Genomic DNA, 14,515 nt, shown 5'->3' on the forward strand with positions numbered 1-14,515 from the left:
ACTTGAAAAAGGCACACAATTACAAAGGCAGATCAATTTCATTGTGCAAACTGACAGCCTTCTATATAATTCAGGTCAGTATTTCTGTAGGGGCTAAAGCTCTCCTTTTTATGTTATTGTAATGTGCTATTAATTTGATTGATGGTGTTCTTGTCAAATCCTGAGGCCCCTGGGGGAGGGCTCAGTGCATTTAAATGTACCACTTTTCAGCAGGCCTGATAATGGACAGCTTCAGAGCTGAGAGGCTAGAGCACAACCACTCTCTGCCTCACTACTACAACATAACATTACAGAGAACAAAGACAACAGTGACATGCAACTTCAGAACTGAGAGGCTGGCTAGAGCTCGACTATTCTCTGCCTCAACTTAACATTACCTGGAACAAAGTCAATTGACATACCTACTCATCGAGGGGGGGGGGGACAGAAAGAGAGAGAAGAGAGAGAGTGAGTGAGACACAGACAGAGAGAGAGACTCGTAAGGCCTTAAGATACATTCCGATGTATGCAAAAAGAGAACAGAATGACTACAATACTGTACATGAACCAGCACTGGAAATGATTGAGAAAATAAATGGTGAGCTAATCATTTCAACAGTATTATGGCACAGGACTTCACACCATTACTGCTAAGTGAACATTTATTTCTGACAGCGTCATTTACGGAATCAGTGGTCTTGTAATCGTTAAGTAATTCTGGTGTTCTATTGATGGGAGTTTTAGCGAGACTATTAGAATTAGGCAGGGTGGCCATGTGCTAAGAACAAATATCTCCCTCCGTCCTCACACTGATGGACAACTAGAGAAAGGCAGAAGATCTGCTACGTTCTGCAATGCTTTAGAGCTGCATATAAACTAAAGTCACAGTCATTTTCTAAGTGTATGCCTGTTTGTATAACCTGGGATGCTGTCCTAGTAGTTACAAATATCCAGACAGAAAAAAACAAGACAAAACAGATTTAGCAAAAAATGTTTAATCTCTCCTTGATGCGTGTTTATTTACAAGTAATAAATCTGCAAAATAGGAAATAGCAGAATATTTACACAAGCGTGAAACAGCCAACCTGTCACAGTTGCTTCAAGTCTCAAACTCTTAAAAAGGTATCAGAATTCATAAAGTATTAAAACTCTTTAGTTTCTATTTTTTTTTCTTAAATTTGTGTCTACGTATTTTAATGTATGCTCCTAAGCCTTTTGAAATGTACTTTGAAAAAAGGAACTGCTTTCCAATATGCCATAATTAAAACAAACCAAAAGAGGGAATCAGGAGGACAAGGATAGAAGTTGTTCACTGGTGTGGCGGCAGAGTGGGGAACCTGTGACAGTGTTTTGAGTGGGCATGGTAAGGTGGTGGATTGTGGGTAATGGAGGGGTCGTAGAGGGTTGTGGGAAGGGGAGGGGGAGCTGACAAGGCACTATGTGCAAAGTGAAAGCTCTGTGTTCATCAAACAGCATCTGGATCTCTCCCTCTGGCTTTCCTCTCCATCTTCCACCCAACTCACTACGGCAGGGAGACGAGACAAAACAAGTACCGTTTTCTTCAAAGGAGTTCTGTAGCGAAGCCTCTTTCTTGTCATCTTCACACAACAAGTAGCATAGTAAAATAAAATAACATAAAAATAAAACATGAGACCAACTGCCCCAGTACATACAATATAACGTTTTATATACACGTATCCATAATCTCCCCCCAAGATCCTAATCATCATCATCATCAGAAACCTCTCACTTAAATAACAGAAGAGCCAAACGACATCAAAGCAGGAGAACCATCCTGAGACTTTAAAATGCAACCAGCTGTTTTACAATCACAGTCATCAAAGCCTAGTGTGTGTGGCGGGAGGGAGGCAGCACACAGCAACATTTTCCATCCACTAAACAAATGTGCTCAATCAGGGAATAAAAGATGCTTAACAGAAGAACATAGTAGCAGTTTAAAAATATCTCAAACCATCCCAAATAGGGTGAATGAACAGAAAAGTGGTCAAGTCAATGCCGATCCTCCACTACCTTCTCTGGTTTGGAAAAAGCCAGTAATCAGCATATAACTCTGTTTAAGTTAAGAATTTCATAAACTAGTCTGTATGCCCTGCTCTCCGATATCAAGCACAGTACATACAGCGATTCCAGCCCTATGTGTTTGGTCGGGTGGGGAGGGAGGGATTGGTTGTAGGGTGCGGTATTGAACTTCATTGAGTTGCCAACACTAGGACAGGCCTGAGCTGGCCTGAGCTGGAAAGGAGAGGTTGTCCTTATTGGAGGATGACCAAGAGAGGAGGAAGATGAGAGTAACAGCCTTGCAGGACACTGAGGTGAAACATGAATACTAAATATCCATATATTTTCAGAAAATGTAAATGTCTAATAAAATAAAGGATGTGTTATGAAGTCCTACTCCCAACTGATTAGGAGGAATTTGAATATCACATTAAACAAAACATTTTAAGTAAATACATTTAGGAGAGACTTTTCATTTTCATTAAATCCCACCACATTTGTTGAATCCTGATCTCGGATAGATGGATGGGATGGAAGGTTACATATCACATCTGTAGTCTGTGTGATCCACACGGCTCTCACTGGAGAACTGACCTAAATATTTCAGAAGTTTCTCAAAAATGTATCTGTGTCTTTCTTCTAGCCAGCGATACTGTATCTCTAATCTCAGAGGACAAGGGAAAGGAATGAAGCTTCTTGTTTTTGTACATGACCGAAAGGGAATCGGTGTAACATGTTAAAGGGAGACAATGCATTTCACAAAAGTATCAGATTTCTGAGGAAACAAAAACCTTCGCCCAGTTAAAAACACTCACAAAGACTGAGCTACATCTCATCATCTTGTCACACATCACAGGTGTTTGCATTTCAACATATTTTTCACTGTTTTTTTCATCTTCACAGCAGACTGAAAAACAAAGAAAAGACAACACTGAATGTGCACCTTCCTTGGCGCTTTAAAACTCCTCTTTTTCCGGTAGGATGACGCTCGTCACAGATGCTGTTACGGAACATAAGGGAAACCCTGGGAGATCCACTCTGCCAGCACTAACCATTGTTTGATTGCTGCAGAGTACAAACACACAAACTCATACAACTTTCACCACTTCAACAGATCAACAATAAAAAAGAAACCATCTATTTAATTACACTAAAATAGAACTGTTGAAGTCACTAGAGTGACAGTACTTGCTCTCATGTGGGGTTCAAATCATGAGGGATTACCCTTCGCTCGCTCAAAGCTTTACCTATGAACTTCTCTCATCTTTGTCTGCAAACCTCTTCCTCAGTGTCCACCATGACAGTCTGTAAGACTGTAACTCTAACACAGTGATCTACAGTATCTGAGGAACCTGAGGAGAGACAGCAGGTGGAACTTCATGAAGCCTTTAAAAGGGTAGTGGGTGAATTAAACCTTTGCTACATTTAGCGCGGTGCTAAAGTCCAATGAATCCTTCTGTGGTGTCTGACTTCTGTTGTACAGCAAAGCCCGCAACATCACTGTACTGTAAGCCATGATATTTGCCTTCCAAAAAACCTTGAGGTCCCAGAACTAAAGCGATCTACTTCACTGTGGTCTGGAGCCTGTGCACAGAGGTGTGCATGGTCATGGGAGCAACCAAGAGGGCTGCTCATCCAGGTGGCTAACACAGAAGGCTGTTTTCTTTCACCAGAGTGGTATACAAAACCGAGCCTTTGGTTTTTCTAAAAGCCACAATAGCACTGTGGTTGTGTTAAATACCGGAACACCAAACAGCTACGGTATTTCCAGGACTATTAAAACATATGTTCTCCCAAGACAGGAAAGGCCCCAAAACTTTACGATTTGTTGATTTTCTTCTATTTTTTTTTGTCATTTAACTTTTCTTTTTTTTTACTGTTCAGTCACGAGGCATGACAACATTTTAATCATAGCACATTTGATCTAAAGAAAACGTCTTTGCACTAAACAACATTCAAATAAAACATGGCACAGGACAAGGTTTCCTCTTGTTTTCATAGTTCAGTCTTTGAAATATCAAATCCTTTTCTTTCAAAGTATTCTGTACATTAAAATGGAAAACTTTGACTATTTTCATTTGTTTCTTTAAAAATGAAGTTGTATTTATATATCTATATATATTTATATATCCTCTTCTTTTGATTTAGCTTTTTTTGTAAATTGTGCAAATTCAGCAGTAACACAAGTGGCACACCACTGGAGAGAGTAGGTAGTTGATAAAAACACACCACTGGAGAGAGTAGGTAGTTGATAAAAACACACCACTGGAGAGAGTAGGTAGTTGATAAAAACACACCACTGGAGAGAGTAGGTAGTTGATAAAAACACACCACTGGAGAGAGTAGGTAGTTGATAAAAACACACCACTGGAGAGAGTAGGTAGTTGATAAAAACACAAAATCTAAAGCTAAATCACACAACAAAAAAAAAGGATCTGAAAATCAAAATGACGTCCATGAAAGTTGATGAAGTCGCTGACACGTCAGAAGCTTCCATTGAGAGGGGAGCTATATACATGAAGTCCTTTCTCCATAGCCCCCCTCTTTAGCCAGCTGCTTCACAGTCTAGGCTGTGGGTAGATGGATCAACACGGAAGAAAAACTGAAACCAGTGATGAAGACCGTTATGATAAGACACTTTCTCGGGGTGACAGGCGTTACATGTTTATAAATGAAGGGTTGTTTGGATGGGCCGGAGCCCAGGCCTAACTCTGGTGTGTCTCCAGTGTACTGCTTGTGTCCTTGCAGTCCTAATGCGCTGTGTTGGGGGTCAGGGGCTGGCGTCAGTGAGAGAAGGCCTGGCTGCTACCCTCTCCGCCCCTCAGTGGCGGGCCGTTCCTCAGCTGGCCAGGGCCATGGTGTCGATGACCTGCTCCAGCTTACTGCGCAGTCTCTGCCTGCGAGACTGCTCATCCTTCTGCAGCGAAGACAGGATCTGGGGAGGGAGGAGAGAGGGATGGAGAAGAGAGCGATGAGAGAGAGGAAGACATCATCAGGGTCGACCACCAGCAGAGAAAGTCTATCAGAACATCTGTCATTCTGTGTAAACAGCTGTTGAATCAAACATGCTGTCGTGGTGGCATGAGCAGGCAATTTATTGGTATTTACAATACCAAAGGCAGTTGATCTCTTCCCCGACAAACACAATACACTTGTTTAGTCATAGATATGTGTGAACATGGAACGCTGAATTTCTACTATACGACATTGCATAGATGACAAATTTGATCAAACAGGCGGATGACTGTAGAAGCTGCAATAGGTGGATATACATACAGTGGGGCAAAAAAGTATTTAGTCAGCCACCAATTGTGCAAGTTCTCCCACTTAAAAAGACGAGAGAGGCCTGTAATTTTCTTTCATCATAGGTACACGTCAACTATGATAGACAAAATGAGAAAAAAAATCCAGAAAATCACATTGTAGGATTTTTAATGAATTTATTTGCAAATTATGGTGTAAAATAAGTATTTGGTCACCTACAAACAAGCAAGATTTCTAGCTCTCACAGACCTGTAACTTCTTCTTCAAGAGGCTCCTCTGTCCTCCACTTGTTACCTGTATTAATGGCACCTGTTTGAACTTGTTATCAGTATAAAAGACACCTGTCCACAACCTCAAACTATCACACTCCAAACTCCACTATGGCCAAGACCAAAGAGCTGTCAAAGGACACCAGAAACAAAATTGTAGACCTGCACCAGGCTGGGAAGACTGAATCTGCAATAGGTAAGCAGCTTGGTTTGAAGAAATCAACTGTAGGAGCAATTATTAGGAAATGGAAGACATATAAGACCACTGATAATCTCCCTCGATCTGGGGCTCCACGCAGGTTCTCACCACCTGGGGTCAAAATGATCACAAGAACAGTGAGCAAAAATCCCAGAACCACACGGGGGGACCTAGTGAATGACCTGCAGAGAGCTGGGACCAAAGTAACAAAGCCTACCATCAGTAACACACTACGCTGCCAGGGACTCAAATCCTGCAGTGCCAGACGTGTCCCCCTGCTTAAGCCAGTACATGTCCAGGCCCGTCAGGAAGTTTGATAGAGAACATTTGAATGATCCAGAAGAAGAATGGGAGAATGTCATATGGTCAGATGAAACCAAAATATAACTTTTGGGTAAAAACTCAACTCGTCGTGTTTGGAGGACAAAGAATGCTGAGTTGCATCCAAAGAACACCATACCTACTGTGAAGCATGGGGGTGGAAACATCATGCTTTGGGGTTGTTTTTCTGCAAAGGGACCAGGATGACTGATCCGTGTAAAGGAAAGAATGAATGGGGCCATGTATCGTAAGATTTTGAGTGAAAACCTCCTTTCTTAAGCAAGGGCATTGAAGATGAAACGTGGCTGGGTCTTTCAGCATGACTATGATCCAAAACACACCGCCCGGCCAACGAAGGAGTGGCTTCATAAGAAGCATTTCAAGGTCCTGGAGTGGCCTAGCCAGTCTCCAGATCTCAACCCCATAGAACATCTTTGGAGGGAGTTGAAAGTCCGTGTTGCCCAGCAACAGCCCCAAAACATCACTGCTCTAGAGGAGATCTGCATGGAGGAATGGGCCAAAATACCAGCAACAGTGTGTGAAAACCTTGTGAAGACTTACAGAAAACGTTTGACCTCTGTCATTGCCAACAAAGGGTATATAACAAAGTATTGAGAAACTTTTGTTATTGACCAAATACTTATTTCACACCATAATTTGCAAATAAATTCATTAAAAATCCTACAATGTGATTTTCTGGATTTTTTCTTCTCATTTTGTCTGTCATAGTTGAAGTGTACCTATGATGAAAATTACAGGCCTCTCTCATCTTTTTAAATAGAAGAACTTGCACAATTGGTGGCTGACTAAATACTTTTTTGCCCCACTGTAGAAAGCACAGTAGAGGTGCTGTATTTACTATGGTATTGTGGGAACTGGAAGAGGAGGTACCGGTGGGTCCATCAGAGAGCTGTGTACTAGCTGTTAGGGTGTCATGCAGCAGGCTGCATTATGGACTGCTAATGCGCCTTGTGTTAGTGCTGTTGTCAATTAGCTTCATAATATGTACCTTAATGGTGAAATAGCTGCATGCAATTATGGACATCTACTCAGTAATCTATTAATTGAATTAGAACGCCCACATTCCATTCATCAGGAACACAAGAGGGCTGATAGCTGGGACTTCTGCATCACCCCTTCAACATACAGAAACAATGGCGATTCTATTCTGATCTCTTCATATTGTGACTGACAAATCTAACTCATTTTAATAATATATCTATATCATTATGATGTCTATGCTTAATATCTTCATAATATACTAGTACCTCATCTTTGTACTTGATGATATAGGAGTAGATCTCATGCAGGGCACTCATGCTGTTGAACTGGCTGAGGTGCAGCCGGGACTGTTCAGCCAGGTAGGCACTCATGTCCTGGTCACTGATGGCCGGCATACGGGAGATGTCGGAGTAGTACCTGCAGGACAGGAGGGAAGCAGGAGAGAAGAGGGGTTAGGATTGGAGAGGACACCTGGAGAGAGAGGACACCTGGAGAGGACATCCTGGACTGGTTAGGACACCTCTTTAGTTAGGTATGTGAAGGTCTGGATTACAAGGAGAAGTAGTTGTCAACAACCGTCTGGTCAACTCTCCATCACCATGAACACCTCTGATATAATTTGATCAACTGTTTACATGCTAAGTAAATACTACTGTACATCTGCTTGACATAAACCATGAGATGGACAATCTTACATTCTGTGGAGTTGAGATCTGTGTCATAAATACCTCTCCACCCAGTTCTTGTAGTTGGGGATATCCTTGGCGTAGAGCAGCTTGTTGGAGGGCGAGTCTTTTCCCAGCTTGTGTTCTGATGTGGAGCAAGAGTCCATGAAGGTCTGGGCCACCACAGACAGACAAGCATCTGTAATGCTGTTCTTATGGATGTCAAACACAAACTGGGGGTTCTTGATCACGTTCACCCAGAACCGCAGAGGCAGACTGGGATGGGAGAGGAGATGTTTCATCATGAGGAGATGTGTCAACAACCATTCACATTATACAACCAAAACATACAGGTACTCAATGTTGGTAATGTGTCTCACCAGTTACTCTTCCAGGTGTGCCGTACGTCTGAGTCTGATATGGAGTGTTTGTCGGCCTGCTCGTCCAGGAAGTCAAACATGTACTTGATGGCGAGAGGCAGGGCGCTGCCGCGGTGGGCCGTGCTGAAGATGGTCTCAAACAGGTCGTCCACAAACTTCTGTAAGGTACCCTGAGGAGAGGACAGAGGTTTAGTTGTCCGGGTTATTCTCCAATTACACACCTACAGATTTCAAATCAACCAACAGAGATACATTTCTCCCCACAGCGACCAGCATCTTTAATGGGGAGTGGTTGTGGAGAGGACGCCACATTTTCCTGCTCCAACATCAAAGTACTGAGATGTGCTAGTTTAGCAGACAGACAGACCTATGTGAGCTATCGGAATTCCTTTCACTTCTCTGCATCACGCACCACGAAACATTCAATCACACAACAAATGACCTGTCTCCTGCTATTTTCTTTTCTCTACCCCCTTTATATTTATCTATCTTGTTTTTATTATGAATCGAAATTGACCACCCAAGAGGCTTGTAAACAGCGTCTAATTTCCATGGTTTTCTTCCCCTACAATTAGGATGGAAACAATCAGCTCAGAGGCAGTTAGGCGAGAGGAGAGTGGCAGGCAGGCAGGCCGGCCCTGTTTGGCCAGTTAACAGAGACTTGGCTGATATGAGGAACGCCAGAAGAATACAACACAACAACGGAGGCTGAGCTGTTAAAGAGACAGGCATATCAAGGGACTATCGAAAACAAAAAAGGGAGGTCCTCTTCACACAGGAAATACTGTTTACATTTTCGTGGTCCTAGAGTCAGGAAATGGAACACATTGAGTGGAGTTACTGCTCTCAATACATGTTAAAAATGATAATTGGCAAAATTGGAGTTCAAGGTTTTCATCTGACAGCGACGATATGGAGGGCATTTCAGTGACTTACTCAACATTCAGATGAGTTGACTTACATCAACAGTACTGTACATGTCTTTTACGAAGGTGTGATATACAGCAGGCTGGCCTGGTGTCTATGTAATCTTACCTTGGTGGCGAGCAGACGGGTCAGATAGATCTCAGAGACCATCTTGCTGCCCCGGTCTCCCTCGCGCTGGTCAGAGTGGTCGTGGTTCTTGACCAGGTGCCACAGCTTGGTGCCACTCTCCAGGTCAGGGGTGATCATGGGGGTGCGGGAGCGCAGACTGTCTGGACTGCTGGCTGTCCGCAACATGCTCTCTGAACGGAGGCAAGAGAGACACAGGAACATCAGGACAAAGACAGATTAATCAGGAACACACAATGCAGAGGTCTTTAGAGGTCAATGGAACAAGATGACCAGAACAGAACACCAGTCTGACTCCCTGGTTCCATGCCCTATTGTGTTGTGAGAGCTTCAACTTGAGTTCAAACAGTGATACGCACTCATATAAATCACATATTTCAGGTCACAATTATGCCTTCAAAAATGTATATGACCCTTGCCAAGCTCTGCACATAGTGGACAAACATAAATTAGAAGACAAACATATTTAGTCTGGTGACTGACTAAATAACAGTCCCATTTAGTCTAGTGAAGGAAAGGGCTCTTTGGGCTGTCTATCTGTCCGTCATCCAGCCAGAACAAAGACCATGCCAGCGTGAGGAGCAGTGTCAATCTGTCTGTCACAAGGTCACAGCCCATGATGCACTGGGACCTGACCCTTGAGATGGAGAGAACATTAACGAGCAAGACAACAGATCCCTGTAACCTCTCTTATTGTCCGTCAGAGAGGTGGATGGATGGAGTGATTAGGCCTCAACTAAGGAGCGAGGAGAGTTAGCCGACTCATTACTCTCAATTGGCAGACTCTAACTAATTGCCAAAGTGGGAGAACGAAAACAGTGTGCCTCATTTCATTGAGGCAGGGCCAAGAGAGGAGATAGAAAGAGAATCTGCTTTCTGTCTTATCATTAGCACACATTTTTACACCAGCCCTTCCATCTTTATCTCCCTCGCTTGTCCCCATGCCCTCTCCCCATCCCAAATGACCCATAATGTTATAGTGCTGGATATAATAGAACCCCATACACATTACACCAATATCCTTCCTGCTTGTGGTAGTGGATGAGTCAGGCTGTACAGGCTCCATTGTGTGAGTCTCCTCTCCTCCCCGGGGCAGACTGCCTCCATGCATTTCTTCATTAATAAAGGTGCGAGTGTCAAACTTCATTGCAGTAAACCAAAGGATGCCTATCTACTGCCTTCCTTTTATCAGCCAGCCTGCTGTAGTTGCAGCCGGCATGGGAGGGAGGCTGCCTGGTGAAGAGGCTGGCAGGGTAGCCAGAATGCAGGGGCGTCAGTCCCTCTCTAATGTATGGAGGGAGGGATGAGAGGAGGGAGGGAGAGTGAGAGAAAAACAACTTCAATCTCTGTCTATCTCTCACACACCGTCTGAATGATGGCGTGACGCTCGGGGCTTCTGAGTTTCGGATGGCAGGGAGGGCCCCCTGGTTTTCAGGGCGAGAGGATGAGAGAATTACATCTCAGAAACTCACTGACACATAGAGACTAATGTGTGTCAGTGGTTCTGGGCTTGTTGATGCTTTCCGCTCGACCAAATCAAAAGAACAGTGGGGCATCAGAGCAAGACAACTGCCCTGAATGTTCCCAATTAACTTTACTGAGATCTGGGCCTGTACTCACAAAGCGTCTCAGAGTAGGAGTGCTGGTCTAGGGTCAGTTTAGCCTTTTCAATCATAATAACTAAGAGCGGGACCTGATCCTAGATCAGCACTCTTTAGACACTTTGTGAATATGAGCCCTGTAGTATTTAAACAGCGCGCCAGAGACTAACTCCTGCCATACGTATGTCATGGGTGGGAGTTAAAACCAGTGATGACCAAAGAGGAAAACAAAACCAGTGTGACTAAGATTGATCTCTATGCCAAAGACCTTGTTTGAGACCCCATTATATCAGCTTGTTCACACCGGAACATTCTGTAGTCACTCTCCTAGCAGCCAATTGGTCTCCTGTATTTCTACATCTATTGTACATTCATCATGAGGTTGCTACTACTACTACTGTGGCTGTTGCTTCTGCTGATTGAGTGCCTGTAATTCTATGGCAATCATGTCCATTGGCTTCTGGGGGAGAGTGGTGCACGTTTACTTCCGCTCTTACAACAGCCAGGGCTGGGCGATCCTCTCTGTGGACGAATAAACCAGCCTGGCTTTCACTGGCCTGTCAGCGTTGCTATTGTTGCTACCTCCCCTTATCAACACAACGACGAAAATAAGGAGAGGGAGGGAAAACAACAACAAAGGTGAAAGCTTCGGAAAAAGCTTTTTGCCAGGGAGCTGGTTATACTGATGGAGCTGTGTGGAGCTGAGGCTGTGTTTAAAGTTGTTAGCTATTGGTCTTCAGAAGGAGGAATGAGCGATGTCTGATGTAATGCCTGTCATTTCCGAGATGGTGAAAATGCCTATTGGTGAATTTATGGTTATCTCAGTTCAGAGAGGCTGAGGAAAATCCAAGAGAGCAAAGAAAGGCAGAGATTGAGAGAGAAATTGAGAGAAAAAGAAATATGAAGGAATGACTCACCATATCTGCTGAGAGACTTGGTGAAGGTAGAGGAGTTGGATATGTTGTAGGCTGAGTTCTGCTTTGGCACCAGAGCGATCACTGAGCCGTCTGTCACCTACAAGGAATGAAAAACAATGGTTTGTCTTATAAATGCTGTCGTGCCAATCACTCCATCCACTGTCTGTTTGCATAGATAAAACCGCCGAGGCAGTACACCCCAGCCCACCCACCACCTCTCCCTCCTCTCACCTGATAGTGGGCCAGTGTGTTGAGGTGTTTCCAGTCATTGTCGATCTTTGTTGTGACATCCTCATCCTGAAGGATGATTCTGGCCATCCTGCCCTGACGCCACTCTGTGGTGAGGAGGATAGGAGGATGAGAATAGATCTCACGCCAACGCACGCACACTGTAAACACACACTGTAAACACAATCTCCTCCTGGTGTTCTTACCCAGGTCCATGTCCCCAGCCTTGGGTCTCTGGGAGTAGGGGCTGCCCTTGTACACTGCATCCAGCAGCTTCTCCTTCACCTGGGTGATGGTGTCACAGTTCAGCCCCTTCACCGTCACCTCGGGGGCGTTCTCGTTCTCCGGGTTCACACAGTGAAGTGTCTGATAGGGGAGGGAGGGGCAGAAATTAGGTCCAGCTCACGTCGGCTTACTTAGTTGGCATTTGCAGGAATTTGAGTCGCATATTCAAGCAGCAAGCACTAATTAAGGTCACTGAGGTAATGCAAAATCCTATCGCCCTTAATGCCTTCTCAAAGCTAAATCATATATTTAATCAAATTTCATTATCGCCCTGTAAAATATTTCTATTTGACCGTACTAACCAGGGTCTTGTAGTCAATCTGCTGTCTGATGAGCTTGTCTTCACTGAGGGAGTAGCGCGCCTCTCCTGTGATGGAGTCTATAGGCCCCTTCTCCATCTGCTGCTTCATGGCACAGTACAGCATGAAGAGAGGCTCACCCGCACACTCCTAGAGACACATGGACACAGGTCATCAGTGACAGGCAAGGGCTGTATCTATATCTTAACAGGTATGCATATAGCAATGGACATCTAAATTGTTAAAATGTTTCAAAAACAATTATAATAAATGCAACAGATGGAAAATGAGATATTAATATCGACTGAATTATAGCATATAAAACATTTTACTGGCACGGACAAATAATGAATGGAGTTCAGGAATTTGGGTGGGAATTCAGGTATTACATTTATTGTAAAATGTCTCCATTCATTTCTTAGAATGCACTCATAAATGTGACTCATTTCAGGAAACTAGGCGGTTGTGGCATGTCACTACTTCACAGGAGTGGCATTTGAACATAAACATTTATTTTAGAACAAAATGCTTTTTTTTCCACATGCCTTAATAACAAACTTGTATTCCATCAATAATTACGAATAAAATTGTTAAATTACGAGTCTAGTTTGGTTTAGCTACGAAAAAAGACAGGAACCTTCCCGTTAGCCATGATTGGCTGAGATAATGAATGGGCTGGACATTCCGTGCGATGAGTTTGGATTGGTCTGCCATGTAGCATGCTTCTGTCTATAACATGAGCTGTTCATGTGTTGACAGTCCTTTCTACTGTGCCGTTTTTGAAATATTTATTTTTGTATTGTTTTTAAACCTTAATTTAACTAGGCAAGTCAGTTAAGAACAAATTCTTATTTACAATGACGGCCTACACTGGCCAAACCCGGACGACACTGGGCCAGTTTTGCGCCGCCCTATGGGACTCCCAATCACAGCCAGTTGTGATACAGCCTGGATTCGAACCAGGGTGGCTGTTGTGACACCTCTAGCACTGAGATGCTGCACCACTTGGGAACCAATATAACATTAGCCATCAAGAACTACAAAAGTTTTGCTACTTTTCTCAACAACATTTATGCCCTGAATTTAGCAGGCGCTATCGACAGATCAGTTGGAAAAGGTGATGGGCTACTTTCTACACATGCCACGGTCAGTGTCAACCGGAGTGACTTGACACAAAGCTGGCCAAACAAGATGTAGCTACAAACAAAATGGAGTTCAATGTTTCCAGTCTGCCATGAAGTGTTCCTCCATGTATACAGGTAAGAGTCTAGCTACATTTTCACATATACATTTCAAATGATGTCAAAAGTTTTTATTGCAAGTTAAAGCATACTGTTAGTTAGCTAGAAAACTTTAGCTTTACCTAACGTTACATGTGATCTGTGTAGAAATATTATATAATATCGAATCCGAAATCCATTTGCGTAGCTAGATATAGCCTAATGTTAGCTAGCTAACATTGAACCTAGTTTGTTAACTTTAGCTACCTGCAGATTCATACTAGAGCTATGACAATGTTTATTTTGGCGGTAGTATGAGTTGGGATCATTCCGGTTAATTGTTTAGCTAGCTACATGTCTAAATAAATGACAGATTATTACATGACCCATCCACTTAGCTAGATGTGGGTGAGGGTTGGTTATATAATTTCCTTCACATGACCCATCAATTTAGACAAGTGTGTTGGGTAAGCATCATCTAATAACGATAAAATATTTATAAAATATTTTTTCTGGACACTTTCTATTTTTGATATTGCTACTATGCAAGTACTATCACTGTACCGTTTATGCCTTCTGTATCCTGTGCATGTGACAAATAAACTTAGACTTGTTTTACTATAGCGTGTGTTTACCACATGGCCTCATATGCGAATCCTTAAAGAGATGGGTGGGACTAAGGCTTAAGTGGGTGTGAACGATGGGTGTACGTACCAAAACACTGAAGGGCCATTTTCTCAAAAGTGGGGTTACAAGTTTAGCAACTTTCAAAGCAGAATTACCTTCCCATTGTTCCTCAACTGCAGTGTATGAT

The 14,515-nt window shown here is 43.2% G+C and overlaps 1 protein-coding gene across 2 annotated transcripts in view; it reads right to left on the minus strand.

Moving 5' to 3' along the window:
• Positions 1–954: 954 nt before the first annotated feature.
• The window catches only part of LOC112215208 (plexin-A1-like), a 273,811-nt gene continuing 260,250 nt past the window's right edge, over positions 955–14,515 (minus strand). For both annotated transcript variants that reach the window (XM_042299484.1, XM_042299483.1), the window contains exons 24-32: positions 12,485–12,631; positions 12,104–12,263; positions 11,901–12,004; positions 11,670–11,766; positions 9,134–9,324; positions 8,099–8,268; positions 7,782–7,994; positions 7,320–7,470; positions 955–4,933 (exon numbers count right to left, since the gene is read on the minus strand). In XM_042299484.1, coding sequence (XP_042155418.1) covers positions 4,838–4,933; positions 7,320–7,470; positions 7,782–7,994; positions 8,099–8,268; positions 9,134–9,324; positions 11,670–11,766; positions 11,901–12,004; positions 12,104–12,263; positions 12,485–12,631 — 1,329 coding nt within the window. In that variant the 3' untranslated portion in view covers positions 955–4,837. The remainder of the gene's footprint in view (positions 4,934–7,319; positions 7,471–7,781; positions 7,995–8,098; positions 8,269–9,133; positions 9,325–11,669; positions 11,767–11,900; positions 12,005–12,103; positions 12,264–12,484; positions 12,632–14,515) is intronic.

The sequence above is a fragment of the Oncorhynchus tshawytscha genome, linkage group LG16 (assembly GCF_018296145.1).
Source record: "Oncorhynchus tshawytscha isolate Ot180627B linkage group LG16, Otsh_v2.0, whole genome shotgun sequence".
In the NCBI taxonomy this organism is placed as follows: domain Eukaryota; kingdom Metazoa; phylum Chordata; class Actinopteri; order Salmoniformes; family Salmonidae; genus Oncorhynchus; species Oncorhynchus tshawytscha.